This window comes from Malaclemys terrapin, chromosome 23 (genome assembly GCF_027887155.1).
Source record: "Malaclemys terrapin pileata isolate rMalTer1 chromosome 23, rMalTer1.hap1, whole genome shotgun sequence".
NCBI lineage: Eukaryota > Metazoa > Chordata > Testudines > Emydidae > Malaclemys > Malaclemys terrapin.
Genome location: NC_071527.1, coordinates 14,341,651 through 14,361,951, shown reverse-complemented (window position 1 = coordinate 14,361,951; position 20,301 = coordinate 14,341,651). Strand labels below are relative to the sequence as shown.

General features: G+C 53.7%; 1 protein-coding gene across 1 annotated transcript; it reads right to left on the bottom strand.

Annotated features, from left to right (window-relative positions):
• Positions 1–9,166: 9,166 nt before the first annotated feature.
• LOC128828395 (cAMP-dependent protein kinase catalytic subunit alpha-like) lies at positions 9,167–16,941 on the bottom strand. The gene is made up of 8 exons (XM_054013059.1): positions 16,809–16,941; positions 16,531–16,629; positions 13,089–13,171; positions 11,862–11,988; positions 11,525–11,620; positions 11,288–11,410; positions 9,553–9,717; positions 9,167–9,292 (listed from the first exon to the last, which is right to left on the bottom strand). Exons 1-8 carry the CDS (start codon positions 16,869–16,871, stop codon positions 9,167–9,169), a joined length of 882 nt encoding a protein of 293 aa, XP_053869034.1. The 5' UTR covers positions 16,872–16,941.
• Between the last annotated feature and the right edge of the window lie 3,360 nt (positions 16,942–20,301).

Genomic DNA, 20,301 nt, shown 5'->3' with positions numbered 1-20,301 from the left:
TATGGTTAACCTCTTTATCATGCCCTGCAATACTTGAGTTTCTTTTTCTATTTTTTCCTTTTCCCCAACCTGTTCCTCTAACCTTTTCTCTTCCTGTTTGCCCTCCCTGATTGCATCCCTGAGAGGGTCTAACTGGCTTTGCACCCCTGTTGCTATCACTTTCCATCTTTCTGCCTCTTTCTCCATATGAGTGAGCCTTTCATGCAGGGAGGCGTTCTCCTCCTGGCAGGATGCCAAGCGGGACTATAAGTCCCTGCATGCGTCCCACGAAAGCCAGACTGCTGCTGAATCCCTTTTAGTCGGAGTGGGCGTGCATAGGATTATATACCATGCAAGCCTATCCTCAAATCTGAAATGGTACAGACACCTCCCAGCCCCCCTTCAGTCCACGGGCTGTGTCCAACCCTCTATAGTACTTGTTTAAAGGGTGGGGGTTCTTGTACAAAAGACAATGTTCCCGGTTTTTCTTTAAGGATATCTTTAGACTGTGCCTTCTTAAACATTGCCCCTAACAATTGTGCAACAACCAACCACAACACAAAACCAAATTGATAAATATCAATCGCTATAACCCGCTGACTCCTAGACGAGCAATTTTACTATTCAATACTATTCAAACCTAGGCTCCTATTTCCTTCAGAGTTTATGTGGTTAATCAATTGAAAATTTCCAATCTTTTTCCGATAGTGTCAGGCTTACTAAAGCTGGTGGTGTGCACACCAGTTTTTATAATAATCTCGGATTCTATGCTTGCTCCTCCTATTGCATTCTCCACCAATAGTGTCATGACCCCCTGCCCTTCCCTGACTGCAAAGTGAGAGGAGGGAGTTCTGGCTAGATAAAAGGGGGCTTGAGGAAGCGCTGATTTTGCATCCCTCACCTTGTTGCTAAAGGGCCCGATCCTGTATCCCTTAAGAGTGCTGGGAACCCTGATTCTGGGCTCCTAAGAGGTGTCATGGGCAGGGCCGGTTCCAGGCACCAGCTTACCAAGCAGGTGCTTGGGGCGGCCACTCCGGAGAGGGGCGGCACGTCCAGCTGTTCGGTGGCAATTTGGTGGAGGGTCCCTCACTCCTGCTCAGAGCGAAGGACCTCCCGCCGAATTGCTGACGCAGATTGCGATCGTCATTCTGTGTACATGTTGATTCCTGATTAGTGGGAGCAAGTGACGGCAGGCATTGCATATGGCTCCAAGTTCTAGGACATTTATGTGCAGAAAGGTTTCGGTTGAAGACCATAGCCCCTGGACTGTGTGGTGAGACATGTGTGCGCCCCACCCCGTGACGGATGCATCGGTAGTCATTATGAGGGATGGAGCATCCTGGAGAATGGGGACTCCAAAGCAGAGGTTGGAGGGAACTGTCCAACATAGTAGAGAATCTTTGACTCCGAAAGGTATAGAGAGAGGCTTGTTTAGAGCGTGCACATTCAGTCTGTAAACCGTGGCCAGCCAAGCTTGGAAGCACCTCATGTACAGTCGTGCATTTGGACCACGAAAGTGCACGAGGCCATGTGACCTAGTAGTGGTAGGCAGTCTCGGGCAGTGACCTGGGGACTGTTGCGAAGTAGTTTTATTGTGTTGAAGCAGACGGGTGGAAGAGATGCCTATCACGTCCGGGAATTGAAGTCTGCTCCTATGAACTCCAGATGCTGGGTAGGACGTAAATTGAGAGCTCTAAGCTCCGATATATGTCTTGCCAAGGTGATAGCTACGAGGAAAGTCGTTTTCCAGGAAAGGTACAGGAGCGAGCAGGTTGCCATGGGCTCAAAGGGAGCACCCATGAGCCTGGCGAGGACCAAGTTAAGATCCCACGTAGGGGCTGGCTGTCTAATTCGTGGGAACAGGCGCTCCAATCCCCTGAGAAATCTAGTGACCATGGGATTGGAGAAGATAAAACGCCCATCCTCACCCAGGTGGAACGCTGAAATAGCTGCCAGGTGCACTCTGATGGATGATATCGCCAAGCCCTGCTTGTTTAAGGACAAGAGGTAGTCCAAGATGACAGGAACGCACGTCCGTAGGGGGTTTTATGATTCAGGGAGCACCAGCAGGAAAAACATTTCCACATGTGGATCTGGTAGAGGGCTTTCTGCTACCCAAAAGTACCTGCTGAACCAAGTGAGAGCAGCACAGCTCAGATTGATTTAGCCCTGCAGCATCCACGCTGTGAGGTGGAGAGATTGCAGGTCAGGATGACTGAGCCGTCCGTGATCTTGAGTGTTCAGGTCTGGCCACAGCGGGAGTGGAATCGGAGTGTCCACTGACAGCTCGAGGAGAGTGGTATACCAGTGCTGCCTGGGCCACGCCGGGGCGATCAAAATCAGCCGGGCTCTGTCCCTGCGGAGTGTGAGCAGGACCCTGTGGACTAACGGGAATGGAGGAAAGGCATAGCACAGGTGAGGCTTCCACTGTATTAGGAAGCCATCCGAGAGAGAGCCCGGGGAGCGACCTTGGAGAGAGCAGAACACCTGGCATTTCCAATTGTCGCGAGAGGCGAATAGGTCTATCAGGGGAAAGCCCCACCTCCGGAAGACAGAATGGATGAAATCCAGGTGAACTGACCACTCGTGAGCCAGGAATGATCTGCTGAGGTGGTCCACTAGGGTGTTCTGGACTCCTGGGAGAAATTGGCCTCTCAGAGTTGGTAAGACAACTCCCACCTGTTCATGTTCTCTGTATGTGTGTATATATATGTGTATATATATATACTCAATATATGTTCCACTCTATATGCATTTGAAGAAGTGGGCAGTAGCCCACGAAAGCTTATGCTCTAATAAATTTGTTAGTCTCTAAGACGCCACAAGTACTCCTGTTCTTTTTCCAGGAGAAATGACGCCACCAGATGGATTGAGTGGGCTATGCAGAATTCCCACAGATGAGTGTCCTCCTGACAGAGGGGGATGACCGGGCTCCCCCTTGCTTGTTGATATAAAACATGGCCGTTGTGTTGTCTGTGAAGACTGCAATGCAACGGCCTTGAATGTGCTGTCGGAATGCTTGACATGCTAGGCGCACTGCTCTGAGCTCCTGTATGTTGATGTGTAGGGATAACTCCTCTGCCGACCATAGTCCCTGTGTGCGGAGATTCCCGAGGTGGGCCCCCCATCCCAGGGATGACACGTCCGTGACCAGGGACACGGAGGGCTGTGGGGCATGAAATGGCAGCCCTTCGCACACTACCTTGGGATCCAGCCACCAGTCTAGAGATGCTAATATTCTTGGCGGAATGGTAACTATCATGTGCAAGCTGTCCCGACTTGGTCGGTAAACTGTCGATAGCCAGGCTTGCAGCACGCGTAGTCGTAGCCTGGCGTGCCTGGTCACATACGTGCAAGATGCCATGTGACCCAGGAGGCATAGGCATGTTTTCACGGTTCAGGTCGGGAAGGTTTGCAGGCCACGGACGATATTCGCTATGGACTGGAAGCGCGCGTCCAGCAGAAGTGCCCGGGCTAGGCCAGAATCTAAGACTGCTCCTATGAATTCTATCCTCTGGGTTGGTACCAGAGTAGATTTCGTGACGTTGAGCAGTAGGCCTAGTCGATTGAACATGGTCATGGTGGTCTGAACATGAGACTGCACCTGATCTCTGGAGCGACCTCAAATGAGCCAGTTGTCGAGATACAGGAACACTTGGGATCCGTTGTCGACGAAGGGAAGCAGCTACAACAGCCATGCACTGTGTAAACACCCTGGAGGCCGTGGATAGGCCGAAAGGGAGGACGGTGAATTGGAAGTGCTGATGGTTGACCACAAAGCAGAGGAAATGCCTGTGCGGCGGGTAAATCGCTATGTGGAAGTACGTGTCCCTCATGTCGAGGGAGGCGTACCAGTCTCCAGGATCCAGGGAAGGAATAATGGTCCCCAGGGAAACCATGTGGAACTTCAACTTCACCATGAAATTGTTGAGTCCGCGCAGGTCCAGAATGGGCTGTAGCCCCCCGTTTTGCCTTGTGGATTAGGAAGTAACGGGAGTAAAACCCCCTGCCCCGCAGTTCTCTTGGAACCTCTTCTATCGCCCCGATAGCCAGGAGCGACTACACCTCCTGCAGGAGGATTTGCTCGTGAGAGGGGTCCCTGAAGAGGGATGGGGAGGGAAGGTGAGAAGCGGGGGACAAAACAAATTGGAGTCGGTATCCACGTTCCACCATGCATAGGACCCAACGGTCCGATGTTATGTGGGACCACGCAGGGAGGAAATAGGAGAGTCGGTTGGTGAAGGGTGGGTAAAGGATCCTGAAAGGAGACTGGTGCTCCGTCCTCGGGCGCACCTTCAAAAGTTTTGCTTGGGCCCCACCAATGGTTTGGGGGGGTCCTGATTCTGACCCCTCTGAGGGCCAGATTGTCTCCTCCTACCACCCCGGCCACATCTCAAGAAGTCCTGCCTTGGCAGAGGGGAAGGGTAGAATCTCTGGGGCTGCGGCCTGAAGGACCTTCTCTGTGTTACCGGCGTATGCATGCGCAGTGAATGCATGATGGTCCAGTTGTCCTTCAGACTCTGCAGCCTTGAGTCTGTCTTTTCAGAGAACAGACCCTGGCCCTTGAAGGGTAGGTCCTGGAGAGTCTGTTGCAACTCTGGTGGTAATCCAGAGACCTGCAGCCATGAGATGCGGCACATGGCTTTGCCCAAGGCCAGGGTTCTAGCCGCTGAGTCCACCACGTCCAGAGAGGCTTGTAAGGAGATTCTGGCCACCTTCTTGCCCTCCTCTACTAGAGCTCCAAACTCTTCCCTGGACTCCTGTGAGACCAACTCTTTGAATTTGGACACAGACACCCACGAATTATAGTCATAACGGCTCAGGAGTGCCTGTTGGTTCGCCACCCTGAGCTGTAAGCCTCCCCCCAAGTACACCTTGCGTCCAAACAAGTCTAGGTGCCTAGCATCCTTTGACTTAGGCGCAGGGGCCTGCTGGTCCTAGCGTTCCTTCTCGTTGACCGAAGCCACGACAAGGGAGCACGGTTTGGGGGGGGAGGAGTAAAGGAACCTGTATTTCTGAGAGGGAACAAAGTATTTCCTTTCCACGCCTTTGGCCGTCGGTGGAATAGATGATGGTGACTACCAGATTGTCTTGGCAGTGGCCTGTATAGTCCTTATGACGGGGAGGGCCACTCAGGACTATGTCTCCGCCAACAGAATGTCCACCACAGGGTCCTCTATCTCCACTACTTCCTCCACTTGGAGGTTCATATTGCGCCCCACTCTGCGGAGCAGTTCCTGGTGGGCGCAGAGGTCCATAGTGGGAGGACCCATAACTGTAGGACCATCCAGTGAGGACGAGGAAGATACCCCTGGGGTTAAAGGATCCTGGGTGAGGTACTCCTGTGGAGGGTCTGGCTGTTTAAGGTCCGTCATGTTAGCCAGGTGGGTCCCCAATGGTACTGGAGCAGTTACCTCAGCATCCCCTGGGGGGGCGAGACACCGTGGCCTCCGGTACTCGAGGTTCCAAAGGGACGGAACGAGAGGTCCTTGAAGGAGCCCCTTGGGCTTGATGGTATGCCCAAGGGGTCCAAAAGGACCATTGTGGGGGTTCCTGGCTCGGGTCCTGGCTTTCTTCCAGCCACTGGTCTGCATCGCCCTCGCCCTGGTCCTGGGCATGGAAGCCACCTTGAGAGCGTGATGACGCAGAAGCGGAGCGGAACGGCCAAGGCGGTGCGGTACGAGACGGTGCCGAGTCTCTCGGTGCTGTGCGGTGTCCCGGTGCCGAGGACCGGTGGCATAATGTGGAGCGGTACCGAGACAGCAAACAGTGCATGCGGTCATAGTGGTACCGTGAGCCTGATCTAGAGCTCGATGTAGACCTCTGACAAGATCGGCCGCAAAACCGGCCCCGGGACCAGTACCGGGAGCAGTGCTGAGAGTCAGATCGGTACCGGCCGTACCGCGATTCAGACCTCTGGGAGCTGGAGCGGTGGCGCGAGTGCGACCGGCGCTGAGAATGAGATCAGTGCCGGGACTGCGACCGGCGCCGAGATGGGTGCCAGGACCACGACCAGGACCGATGCCGTCCTACTTCGCTGGGTGACGGCGGTCGCATCAGGGACGGCTTCCCTTTTGATCGGAGCGCCCGCACCAGCGGTGCCAGGGGCTCCTGAAAACTGTCTCCATGAGCGTGATCAAGTCCGCGCTGTTGAGAAGGTCTCCGGTGTAGAAGGCAGTCCTAGCTCAACCACAGTGTGCCCAGGAAGCTCACAGGCACTGGACTAGACGGCCTTTGTGGTGCTGGAGTCGACAGCGCCGGGGCCGCTAGTTGTCCCACGCACTCCGGCAACGGATGCGGCTCTGGCTGCGGTGCAGGAGGCACCGGCGAGCTGGAAGCGGTCGTCACCTGTTTGGGATGCTTCTTCCTTTGACTCGGAGACAGGGATCGGCGCCGTGGAGGTCTGACACGCGTCTTTCGACGAGTCCAAATGCGGTGCCGGACCAGTCAGTGCCGCTGGGGCACTCCGCACCGACCATGACAGTGCCGGGTCCTGCGAAGTGGAAGGGACCGAGCTAAGTGCCGCCTCCATGAGGAGCTGCTTCGGTCTAGAGTCCCGCTCCGTTCTGATGAGAACTCTTAACACGTATGAACAACAAATGCTAGGGAGAGTGGAGAACAGCCAGCTGCGCTCCACAGTTCCAATGATCGTCACGGGCGGTAAGAAGGAACTGAGGGGGCACTGGGTCGGCAGGGGCATATATCCAGCACCATAAGCGCGCCACTCCAGGGGGCGCCTCAGCCGACCCACCGAGTGTTGCTAGGGTAAAAATCTTCCGATGATCGTGCACGCTGCACGCACAAACCTAATTGGAATTGATATGAGCAAACACTTGAAGAAGAACTAAAAGTAGTTTAGAGTCAATGCCCGCCCCACCCCAGAATCCTCTGCCAATTATTACATCCATGTTTCCCTTTTTAGACCCCCCACTCATTCAAGACCCACACCAGACAAACAGGGAGATCTGCCCATAGACAGACAGCAACAGAGACCAGAGAAAATACTGCAAAGTGGAAACTGGGCAAACTAGGAAAGCTATTTGCCTTGCTCCCATAGCTGCAGTGATGCCAACCCCAACTGGTAAAAAATAATGATGAGCCTCAAACCAAATCTTGAGATTGGCATCAAAATCATGAGATTTTATAACTACCTGGCAGGGTGTTTTTATTCACTTCCTGCTATGGGGACTTTTAAAAGGTCACCTGGTTCAAGCTTTTCTCTGCAGTGAAGAGGGCGAGACGGGGAGCGATTTTCCCCTTGCGGAAATTAACTGAAAGAGCTACAGTAGCACATAGCGACTCCAGTCAAATTTCCCCATGCAGACAAGCCCTGATTGCTTTTTAATCAAACTCGCATGATTTGGTGACTGATACTTTAAGAATCCCCACACACAAATAGTGTCAGCCTTGTGCCCAAAGCACAAAGGTTGCTACCAGTAACAATATGAAGGTTACTTTAAAAAATTGCAGCCGTGCTTCTTTGTACAGACAGTGGCGGCCAGAGGCAGAGCTGGGCAGGAGTTTTATCGCCAGAAAATGCAGATTTATAGACAACAAAACTTTTCAAGGACAGATTGGTTTCAATGAAAGGTTTCTCAGGTCAAAACGAGACCCCCCCCCACCAGTAACCCAGTGTTTTGGACACTCACCTCTGCTGTGGAAGACCCAGGTTCAAGGTCCTGCTCTGACTCACTCCAATGTAAAATAGGAACAAATTTGAAACCCTCCAATTCCTTAACAAAACACAATCGGTTTCCAGCCCGATCGCACTTGGAACCCCCTTGTGCAAGGGGCTGTACAGAAGGGTTCATCACTTACATTTTATTCCTGATAAACTGCCTTTCATTCAGCGAAATTAGCTGGCATCTCATTACCTGATCCCTGCAATAAGGAAGGTGTGCACATAGCCACATTTAGATGGAAGTATTCTGCTTCTGGCAATCCCCCCGCTGCTAGCGCACTACATTGCTGCACACCGGGGTCGGCCTGGCTGTTTACCTCCCCAGCCCCGGCCTCAGAAATGGCTAGATTATCGATTCAGACAGGACCACTGCGAGCACCTTGTCTGACCTGCGTAACACAGGCCACAGGACTTCCCTGAATCAACTCCTGTTGGAATTGGAGCAGATTGTTTAGAAAAACCTCCCATCTCGATTTAAACAGCGTCAGTGATGAAAATCCACCACAATGCTTGGTGAAATGTTCCAATGGATAATTACACCCCGGTTAAAAATCTGCCCTTTTCCCCAGTCTGAATGTTTCTAGTTTCAGCTTCCAGCCACGGGCTCTCCTTAGACCTTTGTCTGCTTGTGGGACTAGCTCATTATCACAGTTATTCCCCTAGGTACTTCGAGACAGGGATCACGGCACCCCTTAACCTTCGCTTTAAGAAGCTCATTGTGTCTCAGCATAAGGCAGGTTTCCCCCCAATTTAATCGTTCTCACGGCAACTCTCTGCTGCTCTCCAATTTTTCACTTCCTTCTCGAATTGTGGGCACCACCTGGCCATGGCATTCCAGCAGCTATCGCCCCCGCCGCCAGACACAGCGATAAAATAACCTCTCCACTGCTGCCTGCGATGCCCATTTATCCATCGACCAGACGCCACCTCCCCATTTAAGCGCAGACGCTCATCCCTTTGAGCTTCCAACTCCAGGCGAATTCAGGTACCATTAATGGCAGCCGCCACCCCCGCTCCCCGCCCCCCCCCCCCCCGCCACATCCCTGAACTCCTTGGGCCTCCGGGGAGAGGAACAGCTCCCAGCTCATCACAGCAACGACAACTATCCACTAGAGCTGAACATCCCACACGCCAGTCTGATTTTTTTTTTAAACAAAACTTTATTGGTAATTATTTCAAATATGTTTACAAGAAAGTACACCGATAAAGAGGAAGTGGGGGCTGGAGGGGGTTGTTTTGTTTTTTCCAGTGAAACAAGTTTTATCGGAGGACACAGACATCTTTCCCGGGAGGAGGAGGGGGCGGATGATATCCTCACCCTCTAGATGGGACTCTCAAGCGTCTTTGTGGGAAAGGGGGATTTTGGGGGGAGGGCTAGGCACAGGGCTCTCCCCCTCCGCTCCTGACAGCGCTCATGTATTTATAAAATATATAATTTATCTATTAAACCAAAATCCAACCCCGCCCCCACCTGTGCCGCGCGCCCCCTCCCAGGGGGCGCTGGCCCTAGAACTCAGCAAACTCCTTGGCACACTTCTCAGTGACCGAGACCTGGATCTCCTCTTCCTCGTAGTCGTCGTAGTTACTTGTGTCACTGGGGCCTTCGCACTTTGGTATAAAGGGAGCTTCCACCTGCAAAGGAAGGGGAGGGGGAGGTTGGGGACGAGGTGAGGGATCAACATTTGTATACCCACCCCGACTTCTGGGTCTGCTAGGGGCGCACGATCAGGCCCCAACTTTGTAACAAGGCAGGCAAGGATCAGCTCTGCCCCCCTCACGATCCAGCCAGAAACCTGATGATCCCAGGTTCAATTCCTGCTGATGGAGGCTGCATGCATGTGGAAGTTATCCAGGCTCTCCTTTGCCTGCCGCCCTCGCCCTCGCCCTCCTACCTTCCTCTGGTAGATGGCGATCCAGTCGGTGGTAGCAAACCATTTGTGGTTTTTGATGTCATTGACCCCGTTCTTGAGGTTGCCAAAGCGTTTGGTGAGGTCCACCTGCAGCAGGTTCCGGAGCAGGTCCTTCAGGTCTGAGCTGAAGTGAGATGGGAACCGGACCTGCGGGGGGAGGAGAGACAGAGGTCTGGCTTTTACCTGCCCTGCCCTCGTGGCTAGAGTCATAGATACACCTAATAATGTACAGCCCCTAGCACAGAGGGGTCCTGGGCTATGCCTGGGCGCTGAAGGTACTACCATAATACACCTAATATGTACATCACCTAGCACAATGGGGTCCTGACCCATGACTGGGGCTTGTAGGCACTATCGTAAAACACCTAATAATAAATAACAAGCCCTTTAAAACCACTCCAGGACAAAGAGTGGACAAGAAGTGGGGGCGCTACTGAGGACTGACACAGGAGCTGAAATGGTTAATTAGCAGCCGCCCCCCAGCTTTCATTGAGCATTTTTCCTCCATAGATCTCAAAGCAGGGCTGCCGCATCACTATCCTCATTTTACATAAGGGGAAACTGAGGCACAGGGGGACGTGACTTGTCCACGGTCAATCAGCAGGCTGGTAGGAGAACCGGGAACAGAACCCAGGCCTGTTGAGTTCCCCACTAGCTTTAAAGCTGACCGTGTCCAACATGAGTTTTTCAAGATATTTGACGAGAAGGCGCTGGAGTGGGCAGTTGAATATTATGGGCTCTTGGTTACTATGGCGATGAGTGCTCTACCAGTGTCTGGAGATGACTGATGTGTTTAAGGAATGTTTAGGCTTGCAACAAAAGAGGGCAACAAAAATGATTAGGGGGCTGGAGCACATCACTTATGAGGAGAGGCTGAGGGAACTGGGATTGTTTAGTCTGCAGAAGAGAAGAGTGAGGGGGGATTTGATAGCTGCTTTCAACTACCTGAAGGGGGGTTTCAAAGAGGAGGGATCTAGACTGTTCTCCGTGATACCTGATGACAGATCAAGGAGTAATGGTATCAAGTTGCAGTGGGGGAGGTTTAGGTTGGATATTAGGAAAAACTTTTTCACTAGGAGGGTGGTGAAGCACTGGAACGGTTACCCAGGGAGGTGGTGGAATCTCCATCCTTAGAGGTTTTTAAGGTGAGGCTTGACAAAGCCCTGGCCGGGATGATTTAGTTGGGAATTGGTCCTGCTTTGAGCAGGGAGTTGGACTAGATGACCTCCTGAAGTCCCTTCCAACCCTGATATTCTATGATCCTATGAACGTAGCAGGGTTGTGGAGGGTTTTGCAACTCACAACAGTGTATAAGAAAACCAAAGACACCTGTTCCAGGAGTCCCCATGAGAGTTACAGGGGGCACAATGATGGTGGGGTGGGGGATGGAGTCCATGTGTTGGGGAAATAGGGGTACGTGCCGAGGGAGGGTCCATGTGTGGGGGACACAATGCGGAGGATGTCTATGTGTTGGAGAACAGGGGTACATGGCAAGGGAGGGTCTATCTGTTGGGGTTCAGGGGGAATGGGGTTCATAACAGGGAGGATGCCCACGTGTTGGGGATTGGGGGAGCATGGGAGGGCATGAGCATGTCGGGGGCGCAGCCTGTGAGCATCACTCTGATTAGTCGCGGAGACTTGGCGCCTCACTTTAGCTGGCGAAACCCACCCCCCCCAAAAAAAATCACACAAGTGTCCCCTCCCCCAGCCCAAATACCTTGCCAGAGACGATCTTCTCATAGATCTGAATGGGCTGGTCCGCGAAGAATGGGGGGTAACCAGCTGCCATCTCGTAGATGAGGACGCCCAGGGCCCACCAGTCCACAGACTTGTTATAACCCTGCCCAGGGAAAGCAGGCCAAGGTCACGCACCGAACATTTGCGTGTGGGGGAACCAAATGGTGGCCAGGGATCAGCTAGAGATTAGGAAGCAGACAGGCCCTCCCCAGCTCACCGTGCTGAGGATGATCTCGGGGGCCAGGTATTCCGGGGTCCCACACAGAGTCCAGGTTCGGCCTTTCACCCGCTTGGCAAAACCAAAATCCGTCACCTGGAGCCAAAACACACAGAGGGGAGAAGCTGGATCAGCCTGGAGGCTGTGACAGCAGGAGGGGAAGGGGAGGGAGCAGATGATTGATGTATTCTCGCCGTGTTATATTTCTGGGGGTGTCTTGGCTTTGGGAAGGGGATGGCAGCAGAGAGAGACTTGGGCAGGGAGGAGATCACTGCAGGAGCTAGGAGCCAGCGTTGGGATGGGGAAGGGAATTGGGGGCAGGAGGGGGCAGCCTCACCTCGACGTAGCCCTGCTGGTCTATCAGGAGATTCTCTGGCTTCAGGTCTCGGTAGATGAGATCCAGCGAGTGCAGATACTCAAAGGTCAGGACAATCTGAGCAGCGTAGAACCGGGTGTGAGATTCACTGCAATGAGGTGGGAGGAGAACGTGGGCATCCCGGGCCAGATCCGCCCCCTCTCAGCCAGCCCAGTACCCTCAGCCCCCTGCTGCCCCCACCTTCACCTTCCTTATAGATCCCTGACTCCATCTACCCTGGCAACCCCAGGCAAGATGCTCCATCTCTTCTAGGCCTCGTGGCCCCATCCGGTGGCGTAGACAGGTGGAGGGAATGGGGGAGCAATAAAAAAAAAAAGTCTGCGGTGCTTTTACTCACCCAGCGGTGCTCCAGGTCTTTGGCGGCAGGCCCTTCACTCACCCTGGCTGGTTTCGGCGGCACTGATGGTCCCACTGCCGAAGACCCGGAGTTTCGCCAAGTGAGTAAAATAAAAGCGCCACAGCGGGTGGCGCCTTTTTTTTTTATCGCTCCCCCGGGTGAGTACAAAGGCGCCAGGAAATTGACAAGGTGCCACTTGTGCTCAGTGCGGGAGCAGCCGCTGCCCCCGCTCCACCCCTAGCTACGCTATTGGTCCCATCTGCCCTAGCCAGACCACTAGCACACACATCCCACCCATCATTGCTAGATCCCTGACTCCATCCAGCCTGGCAACCCAGGGCAAGCCCCTCCCAGACCAGCATCTCCCCCCTAGCCCCAACACACACACACATGGACCCCCAGCTCCATCCAGCCTGGCACCATCTAGCCCTGGCATCCCTGGCCACTGACTGTGGCTAGTGCTGGCAGAAGACCTCAGCAGCCCTCCCCATGGGGAATCCCTTCCTGACCAGCCCAGCTGGGGATAAGGTCACACCCTCCAGGATGAGGATCAAAGCCAGCATCGCTGCAGACGTTGCTAGTGGATAAAAGGTCTAGTTCTCTACTGAACTAAATCCCAAATTCACAGATGTGGAAACTGAGGCACAGAGTGATTCTCCCCCCTTCCCACAAGGAGTGAATGGCAGAGGCAGGAATAGGACCCAGGAGTCCGGACTCCCAGTCCCTCTGCTCTAAGTGGTAGATTCCACTGTCCTCCCTGAGCCAGGGATACAACCCAGGAGTCTAACCGCCACCCAGCTCTAACCAGTAGAGACACTGTCCACAACATCGGCTCCCATGGCAACGCTCACCTGAACCTCCCGATCCGCCGTAGGTGGGAGAACATCTCCCCGCCCGGGATGTATTCCATCACCATATACAAATTGGAGTTATCCTAGAAGGAAATGCAGCAGCAACAGAGTGCAAGAGGGCCACCCAGCAGCGCCTGCGACACCAGGATGAATCTGTTCCCCACACCCCTGCTCCTTTATTAGCCCCATCCCTTTCAGGGCGCTAACCCACACGTCCCCAAGGAACCTGATGCACTGGCCAGGCTTCCACATAGCACACAATGCAGTGCACCCGCTGTCTGATCCCAGGCACACACCTGCAGTGGGAGTTGCTGCACAGACACGGCTGGGGAATAGACTCACTAATGAGAGGGCGCGAGCTTTATTTGCTTGGAGTATTTAGTGCTAGAGCCCTAGAAAATTCAACCACTCCCCACACATCTGCTCTAGGGGCAGGGATGGACAGGCCCAAGAGGGATTTCCCAGCCTACGATCAAAGGGGAAACCCAACCTGCCACCAGGTCGGACACCACAAAGGACCAGAAGCAGGAAGTGAAACTTCTCAAAAGCAGAGTGTGAAATTGACCAGGCTGGCTTCATCCTCCCCCGCGCCTGCAAAGTCAAAGAGCAGCCTCCGAAGTAACTCCGCTGAGCCCAACAAAGCCATTCCGCTAGTCAGACCCTACCCGGCTCGGTGATGAGAACATGAGCACGAAGCACCCGCGCACGCGCCAGCGGAGACCACTGCCCCTGCCCTCGAGCCCAGGGTGAATTTCCAGCTAGCCCTGGAGAGAGGGTCCAGGCGGGACATGGGCTGAGCGCCCCATGCTGTACGGTCAGAGGCCTTTTTCTGCAGCCAGATTAGGAGACAGGAGCCAAGAAGCAGAAAGTCACATCCTCACATTCCATCTAAATTATATCAGAACAATGGAATACCGGGCTGGTAAGAAGGCTCCTGTCCTCACAGTGCCCAGCATTACCAGGCAAAGAAACAGATCTTAGGATGCTCAAAGGAATCACTTAGCAGCAGTGTGGCTGTGAAATCTCTACATCTTGATTGTTTTCCCTTGCTGGTCCCCACTTCTCTATTGTTTATCTGTCGGCTTCTTTGATTGTTTCTGGTACATAACTAATTTTGCCAGGTGTACATCAGCGAAGGTGGTGGTGTATGACTGGGTAAAGAATTGTTTCACACTACGATAGGATTGCTCAGAGAATTATTTTGTAACACTTCAGTAAAATGATTGGTTAAGGTAGAGCTAACCAGGACTCAAGTTTCACTATATAAACTGGGGTCCAAAAGGAAGTTCTGGGGAACCAACTCCAGGACACAGCCCAGCATCAGCGCTGCCAGACCTCAACACCCTGCCAATGACACCATGCAGAACCTGGAGTCCCAGGATGAGCTGATCCTGACTGGCCAGCAGGGAAAGTTCATCTGCTTACTGGGAGTGATGGGCATTGTATGAGTAGCGTGTGTATTCTGTTCTGGTAACTGTGACGAAGTGGGGGGTTTTCTTAATTTTTTCAATGGTTTGCATGCAGAGGGGGTGGGACACAGTTTCCCTGGGTGTTACTGGTTTAACAAGGTGATGGGAGAGGGAGTTTGTTGTTACAGAGGATCGGGGATGGAACTTGGGATGCCCAGATGGGAAGCAGGGGGCTCTGGGCTGGAGAGGGAGAGCAAGCAGAGCCCACCTGGATGCAGGCGAGACTTGGATGTGCTGTGCTGAGGGAGGGCAGGCCCGAGGGCCCTGAGAGTTTCCTGTGCTGTGATCAGATGCTCAATAAAGCCTCCTGTTTTACGCTGGCTGAGAGTGGCTCCGGTCTAGAGAACAAGGTTGCATTATTCCCTCTGGGAGTGGAGGTCCTGGGGGTCCAGAGCGAGTGGACTCCCTGAGGGGGCCCATGGCGAGAGACAGGTGTGCTAAGGCTCAGAGAGGTGCAGTTCCAGGAGGTGGAGGGGCTTAACCCCCGAGACAAAGTGGACCCCTGAGAAGGGCTGTCACACTGAAGGAGGTTCCCCCCACGGACTGCACGGGACCAAGAGTGGGCACGACCTGTGAGTCTGTGACAGTAACTGTTAATAAACAGAGGTTAAGGATATTTCTGTATGAGGCTCTTTCACTGGGAAAAGACCCTGCAAACCCGCAGAGTGTGAGGTGACGCCCTGAGCCCACAGAAGGGTGAGGCTAGGTGCCTAAATAAGAGGGTTACGCCTTGAGCCCCAGGAGCAGGGTAAAGGTGGGTGCCCTAGCGCGTAAGGGGAACGAAGCCTGAACCCTGCTGTCTCTAAGGGGACGAAGGGAGCTCAGCCTTGGCAGTTCAGCCCATCCTTGGTCTCCCTGCTCAGGCAGTTCTGGTCTGTGTGACATGGGCCTTCCTGACCCTCTACCAACTAAACAGGCCCCAACACCCTAGTGGTACCTTGATGGGGCCCAGTCAGCACATACCAGCCAGATTCCTAGCTCAGTGCGGTAAATCCAGAGCAGTCACATTGATTTCAACAAAGTTCTCCCACATTTACACCTGCGGATTCAGCTGCGAGGGATTTATTTTATGCTGTCGTAGGAGAATCGATTGGCTCAGCGAGACAGCCTGTGTAGCAGAAGCCGCTGGCCCCACTGCTACTGTGTCACCCGAGAGCTACGCAGCCCAGCCCCAGGCAGCCAGCATGGAGCAGGGGTGACTCTGCCAGCACTGCCTGCTGCTAACACGCCCATCACCCTAGCCTCCAGGCTCCCGCAGGGGCTGTGATTTATCCTGCAGCCTCCTCTGAGCTGATGACTCTTCGTCGCTACAACCCATTAACCTCAGGCTGACAGACAGGAGACAGGTCTCCCTTCAGAGCCAGCCCCTCTTTAATCAGGCCGGCCACAGGGGGGGCTGTGGAGCTCAAAGGCACAACTATCTTTGCTCTCCCCCTACACACAGGGTGTAGCTCACAGGCCTCAAAATCCAGGTTTAGAGAAGAGGGTCCAAGCCCCAACGCTGTGGCCTGAATTTTAGCTTTCATAGAAACTCCCATCAGGAGGAAACGATCCCACGAGATGGTTCCAAAGTCTCTACAAAGCCAAATGTGCATGAAGTTAGGACTTCCTCTGAGACTCCCCCGCAAGCCAGACCTCATGCCTAGGGCAGCACAGGGGAGCTGGAAACTGAAACTGACTAGGAACCAAAGCAAAACTGACTGGGGGGAGTATCACTGTTCAAAACCTGGAGTCAAAAGCAGAGCAGAAAAGACTGAAAAAGGGAAATGATCCAAACTGATTTTTCTTAGCTCCAAACCTGATCCCAGACGTCACACCAGGAACGTTTGTTCTCAAGATACAAGAGACGCAGACTGTGCCCTTCCACCCCTTCAGCACAGTTTTGGTTTTAAATAGGAAACGAATCTAGGGGATTGTGGGAGTCGGGGGGGAGATACAGACCAGGGCCGGGCTGGCAAGCCAAGGACACCTACTTTGAAAGAATACTCCAGTTTGACGAGTAATGGAAAGTTGATGGCCTGGAGTATCCGTTTTTCATTGAGGGTATGCTCAATTTGTTTGAGCTTCACTACCTGGGAGAGAAAAGGAAATAGCAACATCAGATCTTCCTCCGTTGGCGCAGCACCCCCTGCGCCTCCCATGCACTCCCCTCTCCTGCATCCCCACGCAGGGTTCAATTCCAAATCCCTCCCCCGCACTGGGGATTCCACGGTCCCAGGCCAGATCTCCGCGGCAGCCCCCGGCGTCTCACCTTCTGTTTATCCAGGATCTTCATGGCATAGTGATTCCCAGTCTCTTTGTGTTTCACCAGCATCACCCTCCCAAATGAGCCTGTGCCCAGGGTCTTGATTCGATCAAACTGATCCAAACTGGCCGTGTTCTGGAAGGGGGAAAACAAACCTGATGGGGCGCCAGACTGGTCCTGCGGGCATCAGGAAGGAACCTGCCCGGGACAGTGGGATTTGCATTGCAAGACTGGAGTCTTGACCATGAGGGGGTCAAAGCCCCCCACTGCCTGCAGCACAGCACTTCCTAGTGTAAGCAGAGTCAGGATGAGCTCTACCCTGACATCTGGTGGTGAATTATGGCAAGTGTGGAAAAGAACTCCAGGGGCTGATCTTGTTTGCATAGGCACACCCACTCGCCTGGCATGAAACAACAGCAACTCAAAGTGGTTACTTTGGCTGGTGTGGGATCCCCAGTTTTCTCTGTTATTGGGGCAGAAGAATAAAGTTTTGTTACCCTGATTCTGTGAATCAAGGGCAGTGAACCTGTTGTATGACAGAAGGACTGAGTGAGTCCTTCACCATTAGCTAAATAGCACTTGCTTGACAAGGGGCATGGGTTACAAAACCCAGTGACTGTAGAGAGGATGGGGATAGGTATTTGTGCCTGATGGTATGGGCCCTCTCTGAGGTGTTGAAACACCAATTGCACTACCTCTTCTCTCTACTCTTGAATATCAGAGCTAACTTTGATTCCATTAGGAATCTAGTTACAGGCTGCTGAACTGAGTTCACTTTGGGCCAATGGTGCACTAGCACTGGCGCTCCCCTACTATGAGCTGAAATTGCTAAGAGCTGAAATCACAAAAGAGCTGAGATCACTGAGGCTGTGTTAAGTAGTGGGGGAGCCTGAAGCTATAATGCTAAGCGGCTAGCGGAGCAGCCAGCAGAGTGGAGCCTTGTGGGACGGTTGGAGTAGAGCTGAGCGACTCACAGGTCGGTGAGTGGAGTAGAGCGGGGTGGAGTGGCTGGAGGAGCAGCTAGCAGAGTGGAGCCTTGTGGGAGTGGCCCAAGGGACGGCTGAAGTGGAGCAGAGCTGAGCAGCTCACAGGTCGGTGAGCAGAGTGGAGCAGCTGCCGGAGCAGTTCGTGGGACGGCAGGAGCAGCTCACGGGACAGCTGGTGGAGTGGAGCGGCTCGTGGTGAAGGCTGCGGCGGAACCCTGTCGGCCTCGGATCACGTAAGGTGCCCCTTAACGCCCTGTGTGCTTCCCCCCCCCCCCGAACTCTGGGGCTCCACTGACTTTGGGGGGTTGTTGGACTTTTGGGACTTTGGTGATCCTTGGGTTGCTGGTTTCAAGAACCCAAGGGAAAGGACACAGCCCAACTTGCTGGGGTGGTTTTTTTTTGCTCATGGGTTGTGTTATGAATCCTGTTTGTGGTGTTTTTCCAATTTAATGCTGATGTTGTTTACCTCATGTTATTAAACATTTTCTGTTACACTCAGACTCCGTGCTTGCGAGAGGGGAAGTATTGCCTCTTAGAGGCACCCAGGGGGTGGTATGTGATTGTCCCAGGTCACTGGGTGGGGGTCGAGCTGGTTTTGCATTGCGTTATTGAAGCGGAACCCCTAGATACAGAACCCGGCCCTTGTTGCTGCCAACTTAGATGGGCAGAAGGGTTACACTAGCACCGCACCGGGGTTGTTCTTGAGAACATTGATATGAAGAATTGGCCCTGTCAACACTGGTTCTCCACTTGTGAGGTACTCCCTTCTCTTCATGTGTCATTATATAATGCCTGCATCTGTAACTTTCACTCCATGCATCTGAAGAAGTGAGGTTTTTTTATCCACGAAAGCTTATGCCCAAATAAATCTGTTACTCTTTAAGGTGCCACCGGACTCCTTGTTGGTTTTGTGGATACAGACTAACATGGCTACCCCCTGATAATTGATATGAAGAAGTAGATGTCACATTTCACCACCAGAGGGCGACAAAGGTAACCGCTACATTTTGAATGAGACACAGACAAGGGAATCCCTGCTCCTTGGGCAGAACCAAAATCTAGTTCGACAGGCGACCCGCCCAGCTCCATTCAGTGGGGGTAGGTGGCTTAGAGGCAGGGGAGGGGCTGGGAGTCAGGAGTCCTGGGTTCTAGCCCTCGGTCTGTGAGGAGAGGGAGTGAAGTGTAGTGGTTTGACGGCAGGAGACTAGGAGTCAAAAGATTGCTTCCTAGTTCTGCCACCAACTTCCTATACGCTTGACCAAGTCCCTTTCCCCTCTGGGCCTGTTTCCCCATCTGTGCCATAGCATTAATGACACAGGGTGTGCGGGAGGACTAGCAAAGTGACAGTGCTGCAGAGGGACCAGCAGCTCTCCCTCAGGAATTATCCAGAACCACCCCCAGCGGGATTTCCAGTGGGGAGAGACAGCAAATGGAGGCCCTTTGAACAGGGTCCCTGTTAGCACAACCCCCCTGGCAGCCAATCTGGTGCTACGCTGGACGACCACGCTGGAGCCTTGGGAGGAGAATGGGGGAGGCAGAGACAGGCTGGATCAGGAGGAGACCCACATGGTTAGTGTTCCCCTCCCCCAGCAGATAGGAGTTGAACCTCCATTATTCCTGGCCCTCTAGTTACCAGAGGGCAGATTGGGGATTGGGGCGGGGGGGAAGAAGAGCACTGAGTCCCGCCCCCCAGGAGCAAAAATAACCCCAGACCCTCAGCGGAGGCAGTGTGGCAAGGTGGCTCAGTGATGGGGAAAGAGGTCCGGGGGTGATTGCAGAGTAATCAGCCTCGGGTTGCAGAGGCCTTGATTGAGGGGGTGAGGGGTGATCTGGCTTGGGGATTCAGTACCTGGGAGGGATTCTCCCATTTCTTGAGGAAGTCTTCTTTGGCTTTGGCTAGGAACTCCTTCCCTGTAAGGGAAACAGAAAGGGAGCAGCGTGAGGAGTCAGGAGGGGTGGGGCACCCAGCCTGGTGGACAGAGCTCCCCTTTCAGCCCCTCCACCCCCCTGCTCAGCGAAGAGGCATGCAGTCACAAAAGGGGGTGGGGATTTTGAGTGTATCTGCGGGATGGCGGTGCCTCATTGGCCACAAAGGGCGGCTCAGCTGGGGATTGGCTAGAGAGAGGTGCACACAGCGGCGCTCCTGCAACACCCCCACCCCCAGGTCTGCCCCTGGACACACTGAACAGCCCAGTCAGGGAGGGCTAATGCAGCTCCCAGTGCCTACCAAAAGGGCGCACTTGTGCCTCCATCCTCCCGCCCCCGCTGAACATGGCAGTAGGGGGTGCCTGTTCCATGCCCCGCAACACACAACCTGCACCCCACAAGGAGACACTCATACAACCCTCCTGTCAAATGACGTTAAGAAGAGTGGATCATCTTGCCCTAATGGGAGGATACGGGATCTACTACTACGGCCAGCAAAAGGGGTGAAGGGGGAGGAGATTCCCCCTTGGCTCAAAGGGCAGAGGTGTAGCCTTCTCTCAACCATGCAGGCAGCATGCACCAATGAC